Source organism: Bombus pascuorum, chromosome 8, assembly GCF_905332965.1.
Source record: "Bombus pascuorum chromosome 8, iyBomPasc1.1, whole genome shotgun sequence".
Taxonomy (NCBI): domain Eukaryota; kingdom Metazoa; phylum Arthropoda; class Insecta; order Hymenoptera; family Apidae; genus Bombus; species Bombus pascuorum.
Window position 1 is genome coordinate 16345755 of NC_083495.1, and position 27945 is coordinate 16373699.

A 27945-nucleotide genomic window follows, 5' to 3' on the forward strand; every position below is an offset into this window, starting at 1 on the left:
AGTTTGACTAATTATCGATCGTTGTCTAAAATGATAAATTATTATCAAAATGTCTTACGTGGCAATGTTATCGATTAATTTTTACTACGTAAACTAGACGAGTATTAAAAATAAAAATATATAGCAAAAGGAAATGTTCATATTTATGTAATGAGTCGGAAAGGTTGCGCAATTACGTACGTTCATTCAATCCATAGTCAACCGTGCTCCGATTAAAGAAATTCTTTTACAATTTCATTCTCTTGAAAATAGTCGATTATTTGATTTACTTACAACGTTATCAATTATATATACAGATGAATCCACTTATAAGTCGCGTAATTTCCGTCACTGAACGACTGTCACTTGGTTATATCGTACGACAATTTCGAGTATCATCTCAAAACATGGTTATTGCTGTAAGTTTTGTTTCGTTAATTTTAGAGAATAATGACATAAATTACATGATATTATCACTACAATTATTGTATTTGATGTATAAATATATGAAAATACTATAATTCTTTTTGTAAAAATGAATTATACATATATGTTGATGTGCTTATATAGGCAGGACAAAAACTACCCACAATTGATCTTTTTGAAGATTCTCCTGTAAATAAGGTGAATCTTGCTAAGATTGCAAATGGAAAAAAAATTATAATTTTTGGAGTGCCAGGAGCTTTCACACCAGGATGTTCCAAGGTATATATTTTCATGTCTATTCAAAAATCGATTTAATGTATTCAATGTATTAATAACTATCCTTGCTTACTCAAAATAGATATAAATGCAACTGAATAAATAAAGGAACAAACAATATTAAGTTAGTGTTACGTAGCAAATGTTATAAGTATGTTAATATTTATTAAGTATTAAGATAGTAAAACTAATTTTTTTTTTTAACTATAAGAAAGTTATATTCTATGTATATAAAACAAAATATTTCTATAGTAAAAACATTTACTTTTGTATTTAAAAGAAATGGTATGATGAATATTATATTTAAAAATTTGATATTATTTTAGACACATCTTCCTGGTTATGTACAGAAAGCTAACGAATTAAAATCTAAAGGAGTTGCAGAAATTTTTTGTATTTCTGTAAATGATCCGTTTGTAATGGCAGCATGGGGTAAAGAACACGGAGCAGAAGGAAAAGTAAGATTATATTTTATTTATTTTATATATTTTGTATGTAACATCATTTTTATCAGTAAATTTTATACTTTCTCATACAGGTACGTATGCTAGCAGATCCAACAGCTCAATTTACAGATGCAATGGAACTATCGGTAGATTTACCAGTACTGGGTGGAAAAAGAAGTAAACGATATTCTATGCTCCTTGAAAATGGAGTAGTTAAGGAATTGAATGTTGAGCCTGATAATACAGGTCTTACTTGTTCCTTGGCTGAAAATATTAAACTTTAGAAAATACACTATTAAATATTACGTAGCAGTTCGTTATTTAGTAAATTATAAACAGATGCTTTGATTAATTTATAAATTCTGTTATATATGTACGTATATAATAAAATGATTATTCGTTACCCAGAATTATAATGTATCAAATAAATTATTCCTTGTGCCTTAATTTTATGTAATATACTTTATTTCATGTCCATTATTTCAAATATGTACTTCTGATACTTAAATATTATTGTTTATATTTATTTCATATTTTTGTTCGTATAACAATACAAGAAAAAATAATTTCACTCGATATGTATACATAAAATTATAATTAAAATATTTACTTAATCTTATAATGCTAAGAACTATTATATATAATTTGTAATTAATTAATTATATATTAATAACAAAATGTTATTATGTATATCTATAAAGCTATTATACACACACACGCACGCATACGTATATACATATGTAAAATAATATTTATATAAGTATCGTTTGTAAATTTGTACTTAATTGAAAGTGAAGTGTGTTGACAACATTTCGTCACTAGCTTCACTGCAGTTAGAAAACCAATTGTTGACGTATAATGCTTGTTTGTGTTGGAAACTTTATGGCGCCAATTATACCACTTTACTGTTAGCTATAAATTTTTTAAAATTGTTTTTAAAAATGCCGGCATTTTTGAAGCATATCGAAGTAGAAAACTTTAAGTCTTACAGAGGAAAGCTTATTATAGGACCTCTAAAATCCTTTACTGCTGTTGTTGGACCAAATGGATCCGGTAGGTTATGTTCTTTCATATTAGTATATGTAAAACTTCTAATAATTTCAGACCTATTATGCATTATATATTTGTTTTTAATATAGGAAAATCTAATTTTATGGACGCAATTAGTTTTGTTATGGGAGAAAAAACAAGTAGTCTCCGGGTAAAACGGTTTAGTGAGTTGATACATGGAGCTTCAATAGGAATGCCAGTTGCACGAAGGTATTTCTGGATCTTATAGACTAAACATTTTTTAAATTATTTTAACAGCATTTATACTTACTCGTACATACTTTAACCGCTTGCTTTAATATTATAAACTATATTTTCATATCTTCAAGTTCCAATTATTTTAGATATATAATTTTTGTTTTTATTTCTAAGCTAAATTATGCTTTTATTTCTACTCATAAAACACCAAACTTCTACATATTTCAGTTACATAAAAGAGTATTTTTTGAATTTGTTAAAATATTAAAAGAAAAGACTTATTATGACATACATTTATTGAAAGTTTTTATATAAATATCTTATTTGCTTAAATACACTGTAATTTTCTTTTTTCTTTTACATATTTTAAAGAAACAGTAATATCTAAAATTTGATAATTTTTGTTCTTTCTCTTTTACAACATGAGAAAAAGATTGTTTTAAAAACATCTAAAATAATTTTATTTAATTTTGTTTTTGAATATAACTTTATAATATATTATAAGATAAAGAAAAAGTGCAAGTATATAAATTTTTATACAGTTTGATTTAATAATTTTCAACAAACTAATTCAATTTTTAAATAAATTAACTTCTTTCTTTCTGAATGTATATAAATTTGTATTCAAAGGAAATAGAAATAATTTCTTCTTTTTAATTTTATTATTTAAAATTAAATCATGTACTTAATTAATATGTAATATGAGTGTTTTATTTAATAGGAAACAGTGAAATATCCCATAAGGGAACAAAGTTATAAAAAAATATTTTCAAAGAAATTGTTTAGTACATAGAAGGACATTAGGTGATATAAATAACATTTTTGTAAGTGTAGAAATAGAAGAGATATCAAAGTCAAGTCAATTTTTTAAAAATAGTAATATTATGTAAAGTATTCGTAATATGGTGGCATTTGTTGAGATACAAATAATAACATTCCATGTGACAAAACATCATAAATTAGATCCAAAGCAGTCAAATCAATGCAAATCATTAGCTGACACCTTTGAATGATGCCGACTATGATATGAACTATAAATAAAGATCAAGCTTCTTTTCTCTTTTTATATGTCTTAGATTCATATCTTTATATTCTAACAGTTAGTTTAAGAGGTGTCTTTATTGAGGCAAAAATTCAAAAGTGCGATTTAATCATTCTTCTAACCTTTATAACACTAGTTTCTTCGCTGTATGACACTTCTAGTATCCTGGAACAAGTCAATGCTGACAGCTCTGGTCTGTTGGGATACCGTCTATGAAATTCTTTACTAAATCTCATATGTCACTGTTTCCAGTTAAATAAAATACCCTATACGTATATGTGCATATATCTACATTTATAAACATAATATTTTTAAGCATAATCTGTGTATCAAATGTATTTACATATATCATACATCTTATGCAGTCATTATAAATTACAGTGCATCTGTAACCGCTGTGTTTGAACTAGAAGATGGAACCGAAAAAAGTTTTATACGTTCTGTACAAGGCTCTTCTTCGGAACACAGAATAAATAACAATGTAAGTTTTATATATTTTTTTAGTTAGTTTAGTTAGAAATTTAATTTGAATGGAAATTTACAAATTTTCATGTGTATTATGTAGGTAGTTACTAGCCAAGTATATCTCAATGAGTTAGAACAACTTGGTATTAATGTCAAAGCAAAAAATTTCCTTGTATTTCAAGGAGCTGTAGAATCAATAGCAATGAAAAATCCGAAAGAACGTACTGCACTTTTTGAAGAAATTAGTAATTCTGGAGCATTAAAGGCAGAATACGAAAGGTAATCTATATACATAAACTAGCATATATATTTTTTATGCAATATTATACACAGTCATATTGGTAATTTCAATATGTACATTATATGAATATAGAACAATAATTAAAGGAAAGTTTAATAATTAATTTTAACCTTTTCTACTTGAAAGTAAGGCAAGGAAAGGCATCATTCATTAAACATTAAATTTTGTTTCATTATTTCCTTTTGTAATATATATATTGTATTGTATATTATATATATAATTTATAATATAATATATATATAATTGTATATGTATATACATATAAGAGGATTATTAATAAAAATGTGTTTATCATTAACTAAGGGTAATCATTATTTTAACGTATTATATAACAGTTCAATATATCTAAAAGATAAATAACATACTGTATAATATTTCTTTTTTTTTTTTAAATTAGTTTCTGATAAACATGTTGCAATTATAGATAGATTTTTTACTTTTATAGATTAAGAACGGAAATGTTAAAAGCAGAAGAGGAAACTCAATTTTCATACCAGAAGAAGAAAGGTATTGCTGCTGAAAGGAAAGAAGCAAAACTAGAAAAAGAAGAAGCTGAGAAGTATCAACGTTTAAAGGAAGAATATGTAGGTCATTTATTTATTCATTAATTTCAAATTTAAACAAATTATATAATTTATAAATCCATTATTGAATCAATTTTAAATGACTTAATATTATCTATTTCATTATAGATAGAAAAACAAGTAGAGCTTCAATTATTTCGTTTATTTCATAATGAAAAGAGTACAGAGAATTTAGAAGTTTCACAGAAAAAGAAACAACATGAAATAGAAAAGATTGAGAAGAAAAAGGAAAAAGCAGAAGAATTATTAAAGGAGAAAAAGAAAGAAGCTGGAAAATTAGGGAGGGATCTTGCTAAAATCGAACAGGATATTAGAGAAGTAGAAGTTGAAATAACAAAGAAAAGACCCACATTCATCAAAGCAAAAGAACGTGTTGCACACATGCAAAAAAAAGTAGAATCTGCTCGGAAGTCACTGGCTCAAGCACGTATTGCAGATGAAGCTCATAAGAAAGATATACACGAACTTCAAGAAGAACTGCGACAAGTAGAAGATGCTAAAGCAGCTTATGAAACAAGTATTGCTGGACAATCACAATTACAAGGAAGAGATGTGCAACTTGAAGATGAACAGGTAAGAAAATTCAAGTGGGATTTATATATAAAAATATTTTTCAAAATATGTCATCTTAAAGTAAGATTATAAATCATTTTTCTAATATTATGTTATAATAATCCTATTTAATTAAAGCTACAATAATTATATACATCTTAAAATTTAAAGACCAAAATAGTCATTATTATAATCATTATATTAAATATTAATTTAAGGTGAGGGAGTATAATCGCCTGAAAGAGGAAGCAGGTAAACAATCAGCGAGATATTTACAACTTCTTGATTCTATTAATCGGGAGCAAAAATCTGATCAAGATAGACTTGATAATGAAGGAAGAAAAAAGACAGAAATAGAGAATAAACACAAACAAAAAGGTCATATGCGAGATGAAGCTCTTAAAAGAGTAGAAAAATTAGAAGAACATATAAGGACGTCAGAAGCTGCCTTAGAAGATCAAAAAAAGTTGCGGGCCGACTTACAATCTGATGTTGGTACATCAAAAGATAAAATACAAAATTTACAACGGGAATTAGAGAGCATCTCAGAGCAGCTAGGTGATGCAAAGGTTGATAAACATGAAGTATCAAGAACTAAAAAGAAAACTGAAATTGTAGAAAATTTTAAACGCCTCTTTCCTGGAGTAGTAAGTAACAGATTAGATTTAATATTTTATTTATAAATCATTTTCTTACAAATTATTATTTTACCAGTCTAACAATGTAATTGTCATGTAATTATTATTGTTATTATTATTTTTTAGTATGATCGCATGTACAATATGTGTGAACCTATTCATAAGAGGTACAATGTTGCAATTACAAAAGTTCTTGGCAAATATATGGAAGCTATAGTTGTTGATACTGAAAAAACAGCTAGACAATGTATCCAGTATCTTAAAGAGCAATATCTTGAACCAGAAACATTTCTGCCTCTTGATTACATCCAAACAAAGCCATTAAAAGAAAGACTTAGGTATGTAACGTAAACATAACTTTAGACATTAGCTGCATAATTTTTAAATATTTAGAAGAGTCATTATTTCTATTCTTAACAGTATCTTTGTATATTTTCTCAGTTCTCCCTTCATATTGCAAAGATTTTAGTAATTTCTAATTTCTAATTAGTTTTAATTTCTTCTGTTACGATTGATCCCTTCTTTCTCTCTTTTTGTTTTAGAAATATACAAGAGCCTAAAAATGTAAAATTGTTGTATGATGTGTTACATTTTTCACCTAAAGATATTGACAGAGCTGTGTTATTTGCTACAAATAATGCACTTGTATGTGAAACACCTGAAGATGCAAATAAAGTAGCTTATGAAATGGATAAAAAAGCAAGATATGATGTATGTATGTATAGAACAACTAATTTTTTAAAAAGTTACAATAATTAATATATACATGTAATTACAGTGTGTTGCATTAGATGGAACATTTTATCAGAAAGCAGGTATTATATCTGGTGGTAGTTTAGATCTTGCAAAGAAAGCGAAAAGATGGGATGAGAAACAAATGTCTCAATTAAAGGCACAGAAAGTAAGACATTCTATTTCCATATACAGTGTACTTGTATATTTTACTGTACAAAATTGTTCCACAGTATATTTTAAATATTTTGTAGGAAAAATTAACAGAAGAATTACGTGAATCTTTGAAAAAATCAAGAAAAGAATCTGAATTAAATACAGTTGAATCTCAAATACGAGGGTTGGAAACACGTTTAAAATATAATAAAAGCGATCTTACTGCTACGGTAAATAATATAATTTATAATGCTATAAAACTGCAATAATAATAATAATAACAGAATTTTAACATATCTTTTATATACTTGCTCATTGAAAATTATACGTATTACAGCAAAAACAAATTTCGGAACTTGAAACAGAATTAGATGCCCTTCAGAACGAATTAAATATGTTTGGTGTATGTAGATTTTTTATATTTTATTACACTTATGTAAGAATGCTTACTAAATTGATATATCGTTCGTATATAGCCAACAATAACTGTAATTGAAAAAACTATGGCTGAGAGAGATCAAGAAATACAGAATATCAAGGAAAAGATGAATAATGTTGAAGATGATGTATTTGCTAGTTTTTGTGAACAAATAGGTGTATCTAATATTCGACAATATGAAGAAAGAGAATTACGGTATGTGTACTTAAATTTGATAAATATGATATTAAGTTTAATAAATATAAATATTGCCATTTCAGTTTTTAGTATAACAAGAAACTTAGTGTTTCATTCTCATTAACAAATTTTTGTATATTAGGAAAAAATGGAGAAAATAATTTTTCTTACAATTGATTAGTTCTTATAATTATACTTCTAGATCACAACAAGAAAGAGCAAAGAAGAGGATGGAATTTGAAAATCAATGCAATCGCATTTATAATCAATTAGATTTTGAGAAACAACGTGATACAGAAAGTGAGTAGAATTTAACTTTATATGCGTACTTTTAAGGAATTTAATACTCGCTTTGTTAAATTAATATTTAATTGAGATAAATATAAATGAGAATATGTAAAATTTAGGTAACGTATTACGATGGGAACGTGCCGTTCAAGATGCAGAAGATAAACTTGAATCTGCCCGGCAGACTGAATCTAATCAAAAAGCAGAAATAGATCATGATGAAACTCAAATGGAGCAATTGAAGTCCGCGCGAAACGCAAAAAAGATGGAAGTTGATCAAAAAGAAGACGAAATAGGCAAAGCTAGACGTGAAGTTGGAGCAATAGCAAAAGATATACAAGCTGCTCAAAAACAATTAAATGGTATTGAAACCAAAATTGAACAAAAAAAAGCTGAACGTCATGCTATTCTAATGCAATGTAAGGTATGTTGTGAAACAAAATGAAATTAATCAATCTATTATTTAAGGATTTTATAGAAACAAGTATATGAATGTAATGTTATATTAGATGGAAGACATTGCAATTCCAATGCTTCACGGAAATATGGAAGATATAGCTAGTGAAACTACTGCAACTAATAATTCGGAAACTAATAATGACTCATCCTTGAGTACTCACCAACAATATGAACGTGAAAAACGAATAACTGTAGATTATGCCCTTCTTCCTGAAAATTTGAAGGATATAGAAGAGGAAGATATTAAGAAAACTACTGACAAACTAACGAAAACGATTAATGATCTACAGAGTACTATTCAACGTATTCAAGCACCAAATATGAAGGTAAGAACTATAATATTGCAAATAGAAAATTACAATTTAATTTTGTTTAAGATACTACATATAGTATACTCCAGATGAAGGGGTTTCGTGAGGTTACACTAACTCTTTTTGCTAACTCAGTGAAAACAGTAACAAGTAACTCTAAAATCTCACAGTAAAGATATGTAAAAATAATAATTTTAAATGTCCAATAATTCGGTTACTAATAGAAATTTATATTCTTATGTTTTCCTAGCTTTATGCAACTAACAAGAAGGAACTGATAATATATTTTAGTGACAACGAAAGCGATTGCATATTTAGTCTATTTCTCAGTCGATTACATGCATTGGAATATGTTAATTGTTTGAAAGAATATTTTCTTTTTCCTTCTTGAAAATCTTTCATTCATAATGTTGATCTTTTTAAGGCTATTCAAAAGTTATATCTTGCTAAGGAGAAATTACAAGAAACTAACGAAGAATTTGAACAGTCTCGTAAAAAAGCAAAAAAAGCAAAAACGCAATTTGAGAAAATCAAAAAAGAAAGACATGACAGATTTATGGCTTGTTTCGAGCATGTAGCTAATGAAATTGATCCAATTTATAAGGTTTGTATATGTTAAGTATATGAATTAAAAAAAGGTACATAAATATATCTATTATTTTAGAGTTTAGCAAAAAATCAATCTGCTCAAGCATTCCTTGGACCAGAAAATCCAGAAGAACCTTATTTGGATGGTATTAATTACAATTGTGTAGCGCCAGGAAAACGATTCCAACCAATGTCTAATTTATCTGGTGGAGAGAAAACTGTCGCGGCATTAGCCTTATTGTTTGCAATTCACAGGTATCTAGTTTCTAATTTAGGTTTTTAAATTTTTATTTTGAAATAAATTCAAATCAAAAATTAATCTATTTCTTATTCATAGTATATTTTACATTATATTAAATTATTATTAAATTATCTTATGTTATATTATAATCTAATTTTATGAAATCTATAGTTTTCAACCTGCGCCATTCTTTGTTTTGGATGAAATCGATGCTGCACTGGATAATACTAACATAGGAAAAGTTGCTAGTTACATACGCGATAAAACAAGCTCTTTACAAACTATTGTCATATCTTTGAAAGAAGAATTTTATTCCCATGCTGATGCATTAATTGGTATTTGCCCTGATGTGAGTATAACTGAAAATTTATATCATCCTAGCAAAATTGCATTACATGTATATATTTTTTTAATTACAGGTTGGAGAATGTTTGGAAAGTAAAGTATTAACTCTTGATTTAACTACATATCCCACGCACATTAATTGATAGGGTATATTTCGATTATAGTTATACATATTTCAGTTGTGTTTTATTTTGTCGTCTTATTTTTCGCACGTAATAGTTTTGTTTTACATACAAGACATTTTAACTCCTTCTTGTATCAGAATTTAGAAAAATATCCCATGAATGTCAAACAAATCAAACAAATTTCAAAAAGTATTCGAATAATTCAATTTTTTATTTCTAATCTTTTTCTCTTTTTGGAAATAGTACGGTAATACCACTATCGTATTTTAATTATTTTGAAAATTTTTATTTTTATTTAAACTAGATTTATATAAAAAATTGCCTTTAGTAATGTAAAGTTGTTTGGTAATAAATTATTTGTATAAGTAATAGATTATCTATTAAATTAAAATAATATGTCAATTTTTAAGTTAAGTATATAAAATGTTTAAAAAAATTATAATTTTTATATTGTAAGTCTGTAAACATGTACCTTTCTAGGATAAACAATTTTATTATAATATACTGTTTGTTAGTTTTTAAATGTCTATCCTTTGTACAAAATGTGAAGTAACGATATTTTATTAAGCTTTGAAAAATCAAGAATTAAAAGATTGCGTTTTTGGCTTTGTTTTTTAGTTACTGATAATTAAAAATTAGCCGAAGTATCCCTGTGCGCGAGCAAACCTCCTTACACGAATGAAGGTAGGTTAGTGTAAGCAACGGGGTGCACAGGGATCCTCAAATCGAACGATACATGGGCGGCAACTTACCTCGTACAAGACGTAGAAGAGAAGATTATGACATTCGGAATATTTGTTACTATGTTTGTCTAATTCGTTTCAGTGTTGGCTAAAAGATAGATGTAAGGAAACTTTACCTATTAAAAACTGAAGATGACTGAAAACTTGGAAAAGGAAGATGACAGAAGAAGTTTGCTATTTTATCACTTTAAAGCTCTCCTTGAATCATGTTATACCAGACAAAAAATTATCAATCCACCCACTAACAATGAAATAATCTAAGCTGAGCATGTTTCGTGGTTCACCCTGTACAAACATAAATATCAGTTGAAAAACATCAGTACGAATTTGACGAGTCCCAATATTATTTATTTAAGTTTATATTCTTTATATCGATCTTTTCATATTTTTAGACCAGCAGAGAATATCCAGAAAGTTTAGCATATTCATTTTCACTGGAAGAATATCCTACGTCGCACGAGAAATGAGAAAAAACTTCCTCATTTTATGCTTAAAGCACAACGTTACCATTAAATGAAAAATTCGGAATTCTGTTTTCATAAGTGTAATATTAATAATCATAACGCATATTTTAATTAATCTGTGAGGATATGATTTTTATTCTTTTATCGAATTATTTGAAAGTATTTGTTTTTAACGACTTCGTTATGTCCTACAGAAACAACTGTGTACATACAATGTGTAGTTTAATCGGAACACCAATGACGATGACACTGATGCAGATAACATTCCGAGATCTATACGTAGTTTCCATTAAAACAAGTATGTAACGTATTTATTCCTGTATGACAGCCATAGAAGGAATTATAAGATTTTAATAATTTGTTCGTTTTATTTCTACTGGTTCTGTTTCGCAGCTTTATCGAGTATTACTTAGAATTTATTGCTAAACTGACGATACAACTCATAAATATTCAAACATTAGACAATTTATAGCAACGATACTTACATACACGAATGTAAGTAAAATGTATCAATTAACGAGAATCTAATAGTCAAAAATAATGCCTATGATCTTCCTATAGAATCGACAAATAATACAATTTAATTATTTGCTTAAAAGTTGATCGACAGCGTATTGATTCGTATATCAATTGAAGCTTAGATGCTATCCCACAATTGTAGAATTTACCTCTGCTGTAATATTGTGATAGAATTCAGCAGAACTTTAAACATATCTTCTCTTCCTATATCATGTATATGTGTATAGTCTGTAAACTGTCAAACGCAACGTTTCTCTGTCTATGTGTGTGTTATCTTGCTACTCGAGAACCGTTGAACCGATTTTCTTTCCCATATAGGTACATCCTCGGTCAGGCTTTAAGCTATGTTTGGTTAAAATTGATTTTTATGGAGCTGAGCAGCGAAGATGAATGCGCGACAAGACGAGGAAAAAACAGGAAACACACAGGAAACTGAATGCGCTGTGACAACTACAAGGGATGATACATCAAGACTGTGTGTGAGGGATAAGTAGCTTTTTAAAATAGTTGTACAAAGGAGTCCGCGGCGATCGTATCGCCATCGCACAAAGAGAGTCTTATATTCTCTGGTGTGGGTATGTCAACAAGAGCTGGCGCGAACACACAAGCATTTTAAATGCGCTAAAACAGGTTATATTATTTGGAGAATTATATGGAGAATTTGGAGGTTCTCTTACAGCCATTATCTTCAAATGTGTGAATTCACGCCAGTTTTCATCGCGATACCTTTAATACGAGTACGTACAACCCTAAAATGCCTTGTACTTTATCAATTTAGATATGTTAAAAGTTAATAAACTTTTTTTGGGGATATGTTAGATTCTTAAATTGAAAATGAGCGTGCAGCAACTGCGTAACACGAAGATGAATTTATGTTGATGTATAGAAAGAATGACAAGACAGGTAATCACTTTGCTTACTTCTAATTTACAAATCAGATGCAAAGACGCTTAACAAAGATACTCGGGCTTGATAAATTCAACAATAGGAATTATCGCAAACGTTCATTGTGCAAGATTATGAAAACAACACAGACTAATATCACACTGGCCCAGTTATACTATTAGAAATAGTGGTAACTCTGATTTATAGTCGGACACAACGATACAGGGACTTGGGTCAATGTAGCCTATTACGGTTAACGCTTTGTAAAGTAAGTCGCGCTCCGGGAATGCGGCCAAAATAATGATTGTCGTTTAATAAACTTATTAAGTCGAAATGACGTGATCTGTATCGACAATAGTATCGTAACTGCAACCGATAAAAACTAGAAGATCACGAAGTATGTCAATCAACTGTTCGTGTAGTCGTATTTTTAGCGAAATAATGAATGAAATAGCTTCTTCTATCTAATGTATTCAATCGTGACCTAGGTTAAAGATTGAAAATTATACATTACATTTTACATAACCTCTTAATTAGTGTTCCTGGATACATGGCAAATCCATGAAATGTTTAAACACATGATATTAGTCACGATTATAATACGATTTCCTTTTTTTAACTAACATAGAAGCATACTTAGGTAAAGTATATGGAAGTACTGCAAATAATCTTTCTTTTTTATTTCTAAATAAATATTCTATTCGTTAAATTATACATCTATATAACAGAATTTCCATGTAGGTATTTTTGCTCAATTTATTACCGTTAAAAGTAGAACCGTAGAACCGTTTAAAATAAAAGTTACATTAAAAATAGTTTAATGGCAAGGAGAATGCCGATAGACTATGAGAAGATAATCGATTAATTTTTGGATAGAAATGAAACAAATTAAATTTATGGGTATTTATAACGTCTTATATCCTACGATTACGCTACTATTCATGCTTATTAGATTATAATGATGAAATAATATATCATTATTTTTCAAGGAATGTATTCAGAGATCTATATAATCAGTATATACATATATTAAAACAAATGTTTAAAAAAAGTTTTTAAATAAAATATCATCTTGACGTTACATTCACACTTAATATTAAGCCCTTTATGTCAAATTTAATCTTATGTACTTTAAGGTGTCTATTATGACACAATGTTATATATTATATATTCAAAAGATAAAAATATAAATATATTTAATTTACAAATACACGAATTACTTCTTTAGTTTAAATATATCGGGTTTTCTAATCTTCAAGTGGAAACATGAAAATAACGTCATTTTTCAAGTAATGTCACCTACGTCGATTGTCCTTTTCATTTCAACATACATAAGACATGTTAACTATATATTTAACTTATATCTAATTTTTATTAATGCAACAGTAGTTTAAATTTAACAAACGTTCAATTATATTCGCTAATGTTGCTTATTGTTAGAAGAAAATGAAATAAGCAGTGTTACATTTTCAAAAAAAATCCCCTTCAGAGCTGATTATCCCACTTGAATATTGAACGGGAACGCTATATTATTATAGCATGATACATCGCGTTTAATTTATGTTCTAATTCACGCTTTCGCAACATTCTGGCCGCAAATACATACATACATCTTATGTTAACAATGATTTAATATTCCGTATTTCAATTTAAAAGTGGATAATCGTTACACAAAGAAACAAGGTATTGAATTTATTATTTTTCATGCGTAAGACTTATTTTTCGCACACACGCAATATCCTATTACCCTAATACCCGCATTACCCTAACGCAATAATTTGATTTTCCCAGAATTAAAAGTATGAAATTTCCCAAAAGTTCTATGTATATTTAAAGCTGTAAAAATTTGTTTCTTTTCTAACATGATTTTCTATGTTTAAGAAAGATTAGTATTATAACGTATTAAATTTACGTAAAAAAGAATTGTTACAGGGTATTTGAACATCTTTAATCATTCTAAATACGCGTATAATATTTTTGAATCATTGTGCGAAGTACACGTAATAGGAGTGTAAAACAATTATTTAAATGCCATTAAATTGTCATTTATGTTAACGACAGGTTATTCTACTAGCTATTAGTTCTTATTACGGAAAAAATATGCGTTATTAATAAATAAAGGGTTTACGGAAAAAGGGGAGAATGCCAAGTTTTATTAAAATTTATTTTTCCATATACAATGTCACACCTTCGTATTTTTTTCAATTTATTTCACATCATTTTCAACTTTTATTTATAATTTTTTATTTTAAACGATATATAATGCATTAAACTGTAAAAAATGAATTGTACGCTTCAATTTCCTATGGCTGCTGCAAAACTCAGAAAATTTAAATTTAAATTAATACGACCAGTGTGATAAAGAGCACACGCTGCCCCCTTTTCTCCGTTGGCCCTCTAAAACTAAAATTCGTATTATTTTATTTACAATTTTGTCGCACGTACATATAGAATATAGCTGGCAAGATAATTATAAAAATTGTTGAAAGAATTATCTTTTTATTTTATAAGGCGTAAAAACTCTGTTTCTTTCTTATTGCCCTCGTTTTTATTATACGCGAAAGCACTGCGGATAAAATTAAAAGCATATTTAACAGAAGAAAATAAGTGGCGTGCGTACTCGATCATCGCAATAAAAGACACATGCAGTTTCTTAGTAAAGGGTGATGACCTCTCCATTTCGTAAAACGGATCTAGGATGAAATAGACATATACATACAAAAGAAGCGATATGTAACTACTGACTTTCCTTCGCAATCGTGTTGAAATAAGTGGTACGTCAATTTTGAATTACGTTTGCTGACATATTCTCTTTTTTCTTTCTACTTATTAATCGCAAATGTTAAAACAAGCTAAAAACAATATTTTCTCGTAATTCAGAAAATACAAAGATTTTCAAGTAACGGCATTAGGGTTGTATAATGGTGGTATTTCTATAAATCGTACGAATATTAAATTCAAACAAAAATGTCTTTGAAAATCAAAAAATGTCCTTTGTATACTTAAAAAATTCCAAAGTTACAAAACGTTTTAAGTTCGAATGAGCATGGATACGTGTATGTAAAGTTAATAATTAATTTAACGAACGTTGCTTGATTTCGTCATTCTTCGTGATAACGTTTCACCCCTGTGTGTTGGCGTGAATGTGGAGAAAAGAAGAGGATCGCGGTTTCCGATGAGAAACACAAGAGGATAGAAGAGAAAAATGACATCGAAGGAAAGGGATCAAAGAGAAGGGATGAGATCGAATCAAGACAGTGGGAGGACTGCATGTAGATCGTAAAACGGAGGATGATGACCTCCCCTGAGTTACAAAGCATCTGCTAAATAAATGATACGCCAGTTGTCGTAAGTCTAGTTGTCCTCAGCTTCAGACGAAGACGAGTTGGCTCTAGGATCACGTTACTGGCTATCGTCATAGTTGCTCATGGGGCCGAAGGCCCTTCGGTTAGCCGCGGCGTTCGCCGTCATCCAACTTCTTTTGCCGCAGGTTCATTCCATACGGACCAAACTCAGGAAACAACGGTCCAAGCCGCTGCAAGCTCAACAAGCCGCGAATGGTGATTACGATTACGACTATTACGAGGGTTACGATGACTACGATGATAGAAATGGTGAATATTATCTTACACTTATTTTTTCTACCCTTTTTATAATATATATGCAAATTATATTTGTAAGATAGAATCGTGCATCGAGCTATATCTATGTTAAGTTACAAATATTAACGCAATTTGTTCGAATTAATTTAATCTCTTTAGCAAGTGCAGTAACTGCATCGTGTGTACCACTTTTTAGTCATTAAATCAGAGAACATGTATTTTAATTGATCTGTTTTAACGGAGTTATTATCGTAGAACGTATATTTTGAAAAATGCTATGATTCTAAGAATACTATAAATGTGAAATTGATCTTTAGGTATGTTGTTCTAATTCCTTTCAGAGTTTTCTTCTCTATTATACGAAGTCGAACATCACGATGATTAAAATAAGAATATTATGGTGCGCGTAAGAGTCGGTGATCGCTTGCTTTTTAAGAAACATACGAGTAAATACGATTCACGGTGGATTCGACTTGCAATGATTTCATTTTGTTTCGAAATTATGTCTCACAAAATGAGCAACAAAGTTTTCTTTAGATAAAGAACTTATTCCCTGCAACAGATACGATTTGTTAATTTGATGTTAGCTATTATCTTTTATATTTATGAGTTTTATAAACGATCAACCTTAAGGAGGAAGACGATGCTATAGAAAAGAACGTGAAAGTTTACTCGTTTAATGTAATTCGTTACACTATTCGTTTCTTTAATTCTACCATTTTCAATTGTTCATTAACATTTGTAATAACACGTTAATAGTGAAATATAGAAAAATTGATTTTTTAATGATTTCTGTCGCTTGTTTTTAATATACGTACATACATGTATTGTAATTAATGTTAGAAGTGAGTCTTTCTATGTGATATTTATGGGGATGAAATTAACATCTGCATCGATATCTGACACCTACGAATCTTTGCTCGATGAATTCAAAGTGACGCTATAAAGCTACGTATAAAAGCTATATGCGTTCCTCGCACTGTCTGTATGTAGATTACGTAGTTAAAACTGCGAGGCACCTTTGATCTCGTCAAAAAACCGACAATCCTTAGCAGCCTCGCGAGTCTGCCTCACGCTGTCTCTATGTAGTTTAACCTCTAATCACCCGACAAGTCCATATGATTCTTTATTTGCCAGAGACTTACGTTTCATCTTCTACGTAAATTATTCCACTATCATGATCCTGAAAAGTAAAATCCGATTTATATGAACATGCAAATTCAAGCAAAATTAATGTATTTATATAGTTCATGATATACAATTCATAATAAAATGTAAATCATAATGTAGAGAAGTTCTTATGATTTTTCTCAAAAGCTAACGAACGAGGAGAATTTATTTTATATTTTTGATTTATTTTTATACATAAAATAAATTTCTGTCTCGTTGTAACAGCTACTTTATCATATCTTGCATAGTGAATTTGATAGAAAACCAGTAAAAAAAACCATTGTTCTAGCTGAAAATTTAATACATTTATACAATGATAAATGATTCCAAATTTTTAGGTTTGATAAGTGTAATAATTCTGTAAACTTCTTATATTAATTTCAATTCCCACGTGAGAACGTATAACACGTTCATTTCGTAGTATATAGAATACATACAGAAAACGACAATTGCCAATAGTGATGATTATTATGCTTTAGATATGCTATGAAATTACCTAACAGTTCTTCGTTATTGTAAGAGGTTATTTCCTATGTCGTTGCGAAGCAATTAAAGGAAGTATTAATAACCATGCAAGTAACACCGGAAGCTTTGGATCAGATGCTTGTTTTAGCGCTTCGCGTAATTCAATTAATCAATTACATTAACTGATAAAAATCAACAATTAAGATTTTTATCGTAGTCTATTAAGCGAAACGCATCTCGATGTATATTCCAGTCGTATTAGCTTTTTACTCGTTTAACAAGTATTATAGTAATATTTCCACTTACTGTCAAACTGTTCGAAAACATCGAGTTGTCCGAGCATTCGTATGTCACGAGTACCTGTTCGAGTCTATCTTATTCTTATTCTATAATTTTCTATTTTCTATTTTATAATATTAATATTTTATTATATACCTTATACAATATTTATATTTTAATAATATTTGTGTTTAGAAACTACAACTACAACTGCGCCATCACTACCTGTTACATCTAGCGTCAATACTGCAAGTACGTACAATATGTAAGAAAGCATCCGTAACGAAATACACGCAGAAATATGCGTTGTATAAAAGTAAATAAGAAAAGGAATCATATATGACTGAATTTTCATAGAAGAATAGGAAATTGTTTAAAATAGATAGCGACAAAATTGTGTATGATTATAAAAGGTAACAAATTAAATATCAACGAAAGATAACGATATAACGCCGATAAAAAATAGTGACAAAACGTTAACTACGTCATTTATATTATGTTATCTTAAGGTAGGGGTGAATTACCGACGGAGACATTGCAAACTTTCTACAGACCTGGACTGTCTACAGATGTACCAACGCAAGCGACAATTCGAACTTTCAGTCAAGGTATTTAGTACTTTAATATGCATATAATTTATCGACTGCAAGTTCATAATAAATATTATGTGCTGTCAAGTAATTATTATATTTTGTACTATCATTTTGTACGAAATGTTGGCATCTGTAAGAGTCAAAAATATGAATTTTCATAAGAATCCGCAAGCTATTGATAATTTTTATCGTACAGTACATGATTCGTTTGTAATAACTTTTTATGCGCTAACAAGCATTATGCTTTCAACATTTAACAAACAATGATGTATTGCGTCATTGGATATCAAACATATTTCTTATTATGTATCCATGATGGATGATTAAATAGATGTAATCATGTAGCTAATATTTTTCTAAACACTGATTCATTTGGAATGTCGTAGTCGGTATATTACCAAACGAAGTGCAAACAACACCAGAACAAAATCATGCAGTAAGTATGAAATTCAAAACATACTACGAAGTTGTGCATATATATAATAATAAATATAATTTATTTATATTGCTAGTCACCGACAGAGATTGTTCCTGGTGAAAGTAACGTGATTAGCGCGGTCGCTGTTCCTGGACCCAGGGTAAATATTATTACAAAAACATACATATTTTACATTTGTAACCGATATATCATCAATGGCACATATGTATATACTTTGTCATTAGAGTGTGAATTCTTCATAAAATCTTTTATGAAAAATGAGACATAACAATATGCTATGTTCCAATAATAATTTTTATCGTCTTCATAAATTAGGGGGAACCTGGTCGACCTGGAGATATGGGTCGTCCGGGAGATACTGGATTTCCAGGACATCCTGGATCTCCGGGAATTCCGGGACCTCCGGGGCCACCAGGGCCTATACCTGACGTAAGTAGCGTCATTAACATTTATTTCTATCTAAAATTTATTATTTGAATCTGATTATTATTAATGTATAAATTAATATAGATATAGTTTAATATAGATTATTAACAAAATGATGTTGAATATTACAACGTACACAGCAGTGAATTATCGCTGTTAGTGTTAACATTTGTAATACTCTAGCGAATATTAGATTTAAACTAAATTGTTATTAACAGGTATCAATGTATTATCAACAATTAGCTTTATCTCAAGCAAATCAAGATAAAGGACCGACGGGAGCAGCAGCACCTTTGTATGGTCCAGAAGCCTATTTACAAATGCAAACTGGTCCTATCGGACCGCGTGGTCCATCAGGTCATTATACTCGCTTTACTAATTATGTATTTCTATTTTTATTCTCAATTGTTAGGCGTCTATTCGATATTTTCCAAATTGTAATAGGTCCACCTGGACCACCCGGACCGCAGGGTTTTCAAGGAGTACGAGGAGAACCTGGTGAACCTGGTACTTTGGGTCCTCCAGGAGCGCCAGGTCCCAGAGGATTAGCTGGTTTACCGGGAAAGGATGTATGTATACATGTTAACTAAATTATTAATATTAGAGTTAGATAAAAGTATATGTTATTATTAGGGTAATACCGGTGAAGATGGAGAACCTGGTCCTCCAGGATCGGTTGGTCCAGTCGGACCAAGAGGTCTACCGGGGATGCCTGGTCTTCCTGGTGTAAAAGGACACCGAGGTTTTCCAGGGTTAGATGGTGCAAAAGGAGAACAAGGTGTATCTGGTGAAAAAGGATCCATGGGCGTACCTGGACCGATGGGACATCTAGGCCCGATGGTAAATATTAAATATTCATATTCACATAAATAAAACTACATTTTCTAAATTGTAATCATATATTTTAATGATATAAAAACAGTAATTTATTAGATATCTAATAATTAAATAGGGCCCTGCAGGTCCACGTGGTGAAAGAGGTAGAGAAGGTCCTCCTGGACCTCCGGGAATTAGAGGAGTGGATGGTATTGCTGGGCCCCCTGGTCAACCTGTAAGTAGAATAATAAAGATTACAAATATAGAGTGGTGCAAAAGAGTCGCGAAGGAGTTTGAAATAATAATAATTTGAAAAATATTTGATTTAAAATTTATTTCTTTCCAAGAAAGTAAAATATAATTCATGGAAATCTTTTTGAGCTACGTGTAAAAAACTACGATGCATAAATGCCTACCATTTTTAGCCTGTTTTAATAATATTTTGCATGATCTTTGTTAAAACATTTGGCATTAACTCCTGCATTTTGGTTTGAATGTTCTCCCCGGCTGCTCAATCATCCTTTGTTTATCTGCATGTACCTTCTTTTTGAGACTTCCCCAAAGGAAAAAATTAGGAGCTATCAAGCGATCGAAAGAACAATTTGAATCCCAAATTTCTGGAGATTAAATCCCGAAAATAAAACTCTATAATGTTGAAGATGTATTTTGCCAGATGTATTTTAGAAATTCTGGAAAGCGAAAAAAAAAGAAAAGGGAAAAAGAGAATATCATCTGTATGGTATCGACCATGTATTAACAAATATGTAACTTTTATAGGGTACGGTAGGTAAACCAGGTTCTCCTGGATTTCCAGGTAGTCCAGGTGTAAAAGGAGATCAAGGAGCACAAGGACCAAAAGGAAGCCAAGGCATACAAGGCCCCCGAGGTATATTTTCTTATTTTAGATATTATTTACCATGATCAAGTGACTTGAGATAATCAACAAACTTTTAGCACCATAAATAAAAATATCGTATAGTATTGTATAATTTGAAAGTAAACAACAAAATATCCTAATATTACTTGTATACACTTGATAAGTGAGATCTTAGGAAACCATTTTCGAAGTTACATATTTCAAAGAACATATTTCAATTCTCTTTCCTACGTAGGTGAAACTGGTCGTCCTGGTCAACCTGGTGAATCAGGACCACAGGGTCCCCAGGGAAAAGATGGAATACCTGGAGAAAAGGGAAGTACAGGAGCACCTGGTTTAGTTGGTGCTCCAGGTTTCCCTGGAGCTCGCGGACAACCTGGAATACCTGGCAATCCTGGTGTTCCAGGAGCGAAAGGCATGCCTGTAAATATTGTTTTTGTATTCCTATTTTCTCATCTCTTAAAGTTTTAAATTGTGTGCTTCATCTTTCTTATTGCATTATATGTACCAAAATATTATAATTCACAGGGACTTTCAGGTGAAAGAGGATTCAAAGGTGATAGTGGAGCTAAAGGTGATTCAGGAACTCCAGGGCCACGTGGTTTGCCTGGTCCTCCTGGGAACGAGGGTAAACGAGGAAAAAGAGGAATGCGCGGACCAATTGGTACATCCGGTCCTGCCGGAGAACGTGGAGCACCAGGCGCACCAGGTCTTCCGGGACCTGATGGTCCCATGGGACCCAAAGGTATGTCGTCATAAACATCATAATGACTTGTCAAAATTATTATCAAAGACGTATTTTTGAAGAACATACATTCTTAATTCTTTTTCAATTTCTGGACATGATCTTTTAAGTCTTATTTAAAACTTTTAACGGTAAAACAGTCTATATAATGATGTATTAATAATTAATGTTAACATATTTATGTCAATAAAAATAATTTATATAATTATTTCCAGGTCAGTCTGGGGATCGTGGACCAATTGGACCAATGGGGCTCAGAGGAGCTAACGGAGATCCTGGTCGCCCAGGATCTCCCGGTTTACAGGTTTCTGTCCATAATTATTTTAAAAATACAGGAAAATAACATTTAATTAAAATGTTAAATATGAGTTTAATATTTATTTTTTGAGGAACTAAAAGATATAATATTTTTTCTAATGATCCACACTTAGTTAATTATATGTGCTAGTACTACAATTTTACTTTGTACTTATGCTTTATATTTTAAGAAACATATATTAGAATATCTAACTACCTTTTGTAATTTTCCAAATATTAGCATTTATAGTATTACTATCCTAACTAGTATTCTAATAAATAATTTAAATTATACAGAGAGAGAAATAGTTGAAATAAAATATTACAGGGTACACGTGGTTTAATGGGTCGCCCTGGTGCTCCCGGGAAACCAGGAAACCCAGGAGACCGAGGAATTCAAGGTGCTGATGGAAAACCAGGTGAACAAGGTCCAGCTGGATTACAAGGTTTACCTGGTCCAATAGGTCTCCCAGGAGAAAAGGGATATCCGGTATCAATATTTGTATTTTTGTTGTTTTTAATATAATAATAATATAAGTATGCGAAATTAATGTTTTTACGGAAAATGTACTCGTTAAAAGGGTGAACCAGGAAAAGCTGGTGAGCCAGGAAATCCTGGACCACCTGGTCCTAGAGGTGATACGGGAAAGGAAGGAGCACCAGGACCTCAAGGTTCACCTGGACCATCAGGAATAGATGGTGAACGGGGACCTCCAGGATCTCCAGGTCCTAGAGGTTTTCAGGTATATCTTAAACGTTCGAAAATATGTAATAAACACAGAGTTATATGTTCTGAAGTTCATGTATCGGTCATTATTGCTTTATTCGATTCTATTGATAAAGATACGTATAAAATGAAGAAAAATACACGTAGACCTACAATCAGACTTGCATATTCCACTCTTTCCGCTACCCAATCTTTCAACAATGAATATTGGTTTTGAAAATAATTGCTTTAAATGTAAAACATATTTATAAAATGGGCGTAAAAATAATAAAGAGGCAGTATAATTTTATTACATAATTTGATTATGTAATTAGGGTTTTCCGGGCGTTACTGGTAATCCAGGAACACCAGGAAAAGATGGAGAATCAGGTGTTCAAGGACCACCTGGTCCACCAGGTATTCCTGGAAATAGAGGTGAACGAGGATTTCCTGGTGAAAGAGGTACACCAGGAGGACCAGGATTAACAGGACCAAGAGGAGAACCAGGTGCACAAGGATTAGATGGACCGCCCGTAAGCGTTTTTAGATATTGTATATGTTAATTTTAAATCTATTCAACATAAACTACTAGAAATTACTTTTCGCATAAAAAGTTCTTAATTTTTAACACATTATTTGTTTATATGATTTTACATAAAGTGTTATATTTCAGGGATTACCTGGAGCAAAAGGAGATCGAGGAATTTCAGGACCACCTGGATTAGTAGGATTGCCTGGCTTACGAGGAGCTACGGGAGAGTCAGGTCCAAAAGGAGAAAGAGGATCTAGCGGACCGCCTGGCCCTGAAGGACCTCCAGGTTGTACATTACAAAAAAATTAATATACTTATTACCTTAAAAAGATATATAACGTAGACATATTCTGTTATAGGACGGATTGGAGAGCGTGGACCACAAGGTCAAATTGGCTCACCGGGACCGCCGGGTGAACCAGCAGAACGAGGCGATCCTGGATTACCTGGACCTCCAGGAGAGGTAGGTGCTCCTGGCAATCCAGGAGAAAGAGGACCCCAAGGATTACAAGGACTGCAAGGCTTCCCAGGACCACAAGGACTCATTGGTTTACCAGGATTAAAGGGTGACCGTGGTTATCCAGGTTTAAAAGGAGATCAAGGAAATCCTGGTCTAGCTGGTAATAATTAACATGTACTAAATGAAATAAAAACATATCAAATTTGACATCTTTTGTAAATATATGCTTCTAACATAAATTTTACAGGTAGCCCAGGTGAAACTGGACCACAAGGTCTAGTTGGTTTGACGGGAGCTAAAGGAGTACGAGGAGAACCAGGTGCTAGAGGAGAGCCTGGTATTATGGGACCACCAGGAGTACCAGGAATCGTTGGTGCAACGGTATGTTTCATTTTATTATCGAGGAATATTGTTTAAATTATCATAAATATTAGAGAATATTTACTTACTAATATATTACACTATTTTGTTACAGACAAAGCGTAAAATATTAATATAATTGAACTAATAATCTTAAATCTGTATAGGGCCCGCCAGGGGCAATAGGACCATCAGGACCGCCTGGGTTACCAGGTAGTAAAGGTAATATCGGAGAAACAGGACGAGCCGGAAATCCCGGACCTATTGGGAATCCAGGTTCACCTGGTGCAGATGGGAATAAAGGCGAGAGTGGTTCTCAAGGACCACCAGGTACTCCTGGCCCTCAAGGTCCTCAAGGCTCTCCTGGTGAAAGAGGATTACCTGGTTTACCAGGCCCGTCTGGACCAATAGGCGCTAGAGGAATACGAGGAGCACCTGTAAGTTCAACTATCTCTTTATCTTGTGAAATGTACATAAATCTACTTATATTAAATTATGAATTGCAAATAATTTATACTTTATTTAATGTAATATAACAGGGTGAATCTGGTGTATCTGGGAAACCTGGACCAGAAGGTCCACCTGGACCTCCTGGACAAGTTGGACCAATTGGACCACATGGACCATCAGGAGAAATTGGAGCAGAAGGGCCCAGTGGTAAACCTGGACCACCTGGAATAGCAGGTCGTCCTGGAGATAAAGGACCACCGGGAGCGGTAGGACAAACGGGATTGCCCGGCTCTCCTGGTTTACCCGTAAGATATGACTATAGTGTATTTTTTATAAATTACAATAAAAAGACTTAAATATAAAATATTAATAATGTAAAACAGTTATGTATATAGCTATATATGAGCATCATGTACACTTTGGTAACTAGGGACCACCTGGCCAAGCAGGTGCTCCAGGATCAACTGGAGAAAGAGGACCAAAGGGCGAAACAGGACCACAAGGTGTAGAAGGACAGCAAGTTAGTTTCATCATTCATATTATTTATGTATACATGATACATGATAATAATTTATAATAGTTATAATTAAAATTGGTATGTATTTTTATTGTGACTTTAAAATAACTGAAATAAAAAAAGTCAAATAATACTATTTCTACAATTAGGGACCTAGAGGGAAACCAGGGCCTATAGGATTGGAAGGTCCTAAAGGTGATCGCGGAGAAGAAGGCCAGAAGGGTGCGAAAGGCCATCGAGGATTTACTGGTTTACAAGGTTTACCTGGGCCTACTGGTCTACCAGGGGAGAAAGGAATACCTGGACTTCCTGGGCTACCTGGGAAAGATGGCGAATCTGGACCTAGAGGTAGTCCTGGACGAGATGGCAGCCCTGGGCCAATTGGATTAACTGGCAATCCAGGACCAAAAGGTCCTTCAGGTGAAGAAGGTCGCCATGGACCACCAGGTCCTCCTGGTCCTCCAGGGCCTCCAGGTCCACCCGGTGAACTTGGATTAGGATATGATGCTGCTTCTTTAGCTGCACTTTTAGGTGATTATTATAATTTTTCTAAACCATGAAATTACTTTATAATTTTATATTATACTCACTATTATTATTAAATATTATTAAATATTGTTCCATATCATGGAATTAATCATATTATTATATGAATAGGGCAAGGTCAAACTAAAGGACCAGATCCATTAGTTGGTGATGAACCACCTAGAATGTTTAGTCAAGACATGACAGAAGAAGAAAGGAAAGAACTCATTTTGAAAGCATATAAACAATTGAAATCATCATTCCAGAAATTTGTAAAACCAGATGGTGGAAAAAGTTCACCAGCCAAAACTTGCAGGGACCTTTATACTGCTTATCCAGATAAACTTTCTGGTCAGTTTATAAGTAGAGAAATAATGTTTAATACTGCAACTATTTCTTTCAGTAATTCATTTTAGGAAATATGAATTTATTTACTGAAAATATTATCCTATCATAGGAGAATATTGGATTGATCCTAATGAAGGTGATACAAGAGATGCAATTTTAGTGTACTGCGATGCTAAGAAACGTGCAACATGTTTATTGCCTAATCCTGTACGTTCCCCAGAAATTAACTATATTACTGATCAACCAGAAACTTGGTTAAGCGAAATAGAAAATGGAATGAAGGTAACAATTTTTTACTGTTGTTGCGTAATAGTATACATGTTCAATATGATGAATCAATTTATTGTTCTATACATTTTTAATATCCATAATATATAGATTACATATAAAGCAGATAGTAATCAAATTGGCTTTTTGCAACTTCTATCGAGACATGCATACCAAAATATAATATATCACTGTAAAAATAGCATAGGCTATTTTGATTCTGAGCGAAAGACGTATAGAAAAGGTATGAAATTTTTAACCTGGAATGATGTAGAATTAACACCACGTGGAAATCAACGTCTAAGATATGAAATGATAACTGATGAATGTAGAGTAAGTTTTGTATTATTTAAATGATGATTTGTTAACCTTGCAAAATATTTAACATTAAAACATTATAACATTTATGACAATATCTTTACAGACATATAATGGACAATGGGGTAAAACAGTAATTTCATATGAAACTGATAAGCCTGTAAGACTACCTATAATAGATGTGGCCTTACGAGATATTGGAAAACCAGATCAAAGCTTTTCTATTGAAATCGGTACTGTTTGTTATGAATAATAAATTGAAATTATATAAATACATTTTTATATTATCATTACATAATTGAAATATTTTCTTTACTCAAACATTTCCACGTATATGTACATATATAGTATATGAAAATTTGAATTTTTTAACAGTTCAAATATTGTAGTATGTATATTAGTTACTAGTTTTTTATTTTTTCATAAATTACATAAATAAAATATTATTATAATTTGTATGTATTAACACAGATATAACTTCATGTACTAAATATGTCAATAGTCATTTAATAATTTAGATGTTTAAAATAATTAGTCCTAGATAATATATATATATCCCCTTTTTCCATACTATCAAACTACTCTTGTTATAAGCAAAACTATTTTACATATTAGTCTTGATGACAAATTAAAATATTGCTACATTTTCATGAAATAAAATAATGCGAATAATTACTGATTTAAAACATAAGTTTAATTAAATTCTTTATATAAAAGCCTGAAAATTATAACATATCTATTTAATAAAAATTTTAACCTTCTAATCTAATTTTAATTTTAACCTTTATGTTATATTAGTATTACAATCATTATTTTAACTCTTTTTTATAAGATGTCTTATATTAGCTTAAACTTTTTACATGTATTTTGTACTATTAAATTAAATACTACCTATTGCTTTCATATATTTTAAGATTATTAAAATATCATCTAATCTTATTTTTTGTGGATTTATAAATCAGTTTACAAAATAATTTATATTCAGTGTGATCGTACATTAAAATAATACAATCTTAAGTAATATTATTTCCCAAATCCTAGTATTTAAAGAAATCCTGCGTTATTATAAAATGAGCTACGCTGACATATGTGTATATAAAAGTTGATTTAACTAATTATAAAATATTTATGAATATAGAAAAATTAAAAGTCAGTTATTAAAGCCTAATAAATTATTTTCTTAAATTGATTTATTCATTTTTATTTAACTTTCTGTAATTTTAAAAGTAGTTTCTTTTTCCATAATACTTTATATTTAATAATAATTGTGTTACATAGATATACTAAATATGCACATACTCAATTAAATATCTCACAAATTATA

General features: G+C 30.8%; 3 protein-coding genes and 1 long non-coding RNA gene across 4 annotated transcripts; all 4 read left to right on the forward strand.

The window, feature by feature from the left end:
* The first annotated feature begins 113 nt into the window (after positions 1–113).
* LOC132910084 (peroxiredoxin-5, mitochondrial-like) lies at positions 114–1537 on the forward strand. Its single transcript, XM_060965526.1, has 4 exons — positions 114–398; positions 550–684; positions 1008–1139; positions 1220–1537. The coding sequence occupies exons 1-4, from the start codon at positions 297–299 to the stop codon at positions 1409–1411; spliced, it is 561 nt and encodes a 186-aa protein (XP_060821509.1). The 5' UTR covers positions 114–296; the 3' UTR covers positions 1412–1537.
* A 416-nt stretch (positions 1538–1953) lies between these two features.
* LOC132910083 (structural maintenance of chromosomes protein 1A) lies at positions 1954–10187 on the forward strand. Its single transcript, XM_060965525.1, has 20 exons — positions 1954–2180; positions 2267–2387; positions 3799–3898; positions 3983–4161; positions 4629–4767; positions 4876–5340; positions 5538–5966; positions 6084–6295; positions 6500–6668; positions 6736–6858; positions 6944–7075; positions 7183–7248; positions 7322–7479; positions 7664–7761; positions 7869–8173; positions 8259–8534; positions 8944–9123; positions 9184–9362; positions 9520–9697; positions 9768–10187. Exons 1-20 carry the CDS (start codon positions 2069–2071, stop codon positions 9834–9836), a joined length of 3690 nt encoding a protein of 1229 aa, XP_060821508.1. The 5' UTR covers positions 1954–2068; the 3' UTR covers positions 9837–10187.
* Positions 10188–10398: 211 nt separating this feature from the next.
* LOC132910085 (uncharacterized) lies at positions 10399–13510 on the forward strand. The gene is made up of 2 exons (XR_009658681.1): positions 10399–11520; positions 11863–13510. It is a non-coding gene; the product is annotated as an uncharacterized LOC132910085 (long non-coding RNA).
* Positions 13511–15437: 1927 nt separating this feature from the next.
* On the forward strand, positions 15438–27280 carry LOC132909869 (collagen alpha-1(I) chain-like). Its single transcript, XM_060965022.1, has 28 exons — positions 15438–16043; positions 18141–18197; positions 18455–18553; positions 18925–18974; positions 19051–19116; positions 19293–19406; positions 19622–19760; positions 19848–19972; positions 20037–20243; positions 20356–20454; positions 20997–21105; positions 21332–21519; positions 21625–21841; positions 22057–22145; positions 22467–22628; positions 22720–22881; positions 23180–23377; positions 23518–23662; positions 23736–23996; positions 24084–24217; positions 24364–24633; positions 24736–24951; positions 25077–25166; positions 25313–25694; positions 25821–26039; positions 26146–26318; positions 26415–26636; positions 26728–27280. The coding sequence occupies exons 1-28, from the start codon at positions 15857–15859 to the stop codon at positions 26872–26874; spliced, it is 4527 nt and encodes a 1508-aa protein (XP_060821005.1). The 5' UTR covers positions 15438–15856; the 3' UTR covers positions 26875–27280.
* The last annotated feature ends 665 nt before the right edge of the window (positions 27281–27945 follow it).

Coding starts and splice junctions, on each gene's coding strand:
- LOC132909869 (XM_060965022.1), top strand. CDS start 15,857: ATGGGGCCGAAGGCCCTTCGGTTAGCCGCGGCGTTCGCCGTCATCCAA. Junction 18,198..18,454: donor ATCTAGCGTCAATACTGCAA/GTACGTACAATA, acceptor TGTTATCTTAAG/GTAGGGGTGAATTACCGACG. Junction 25,167..25,312: donor AAGGTGTAGAAGGACAGCAA/GTTAGTTTCATC, acceptor TTCTACAATTAG/GGACCTAGAGGGAAACCAGG.
- LOC132910083 (XM_060965525.1), top strand. CDS start 2,069: ATGCCGGCATTTTTGAAGCATATCGAAGTAGAAAACTTTAAGTCTTAC. Junction 2,181..2,266: donor TGTTGGACCAAATGGATCCG/GTAGGTTATGTT, acceptor TTTTTAATATAG/GAAAATCTAATTTTATGGAC. Junction 3,899..3,982: donor AACACAGAATAAATAACAAT/GTAAGTTTTATA, acceptor TGTATTATGTAG/GTAGTTACTAGCCAAGTATA.
- LOC132910084 (XM_060965526.1), top strand. CDS start 297: ATGAATCCACTTATAAGTCGCGTAATTTCCGTCACTGAACGACTGTCA. Junction 685..1,007: donor TCACACCAGGATGTTCCAAG/GTATATATTTTC, acceptor ATATTATTTTAG/ACACATCTTCCTGGTTATGT. Junction 1,140..1,219: donor AACACGGAGCAGAAGGAAAA/GTAAGATTATAT, acceptor TTTCTCATACAG/GTACGTATGCTAGCAGATCC.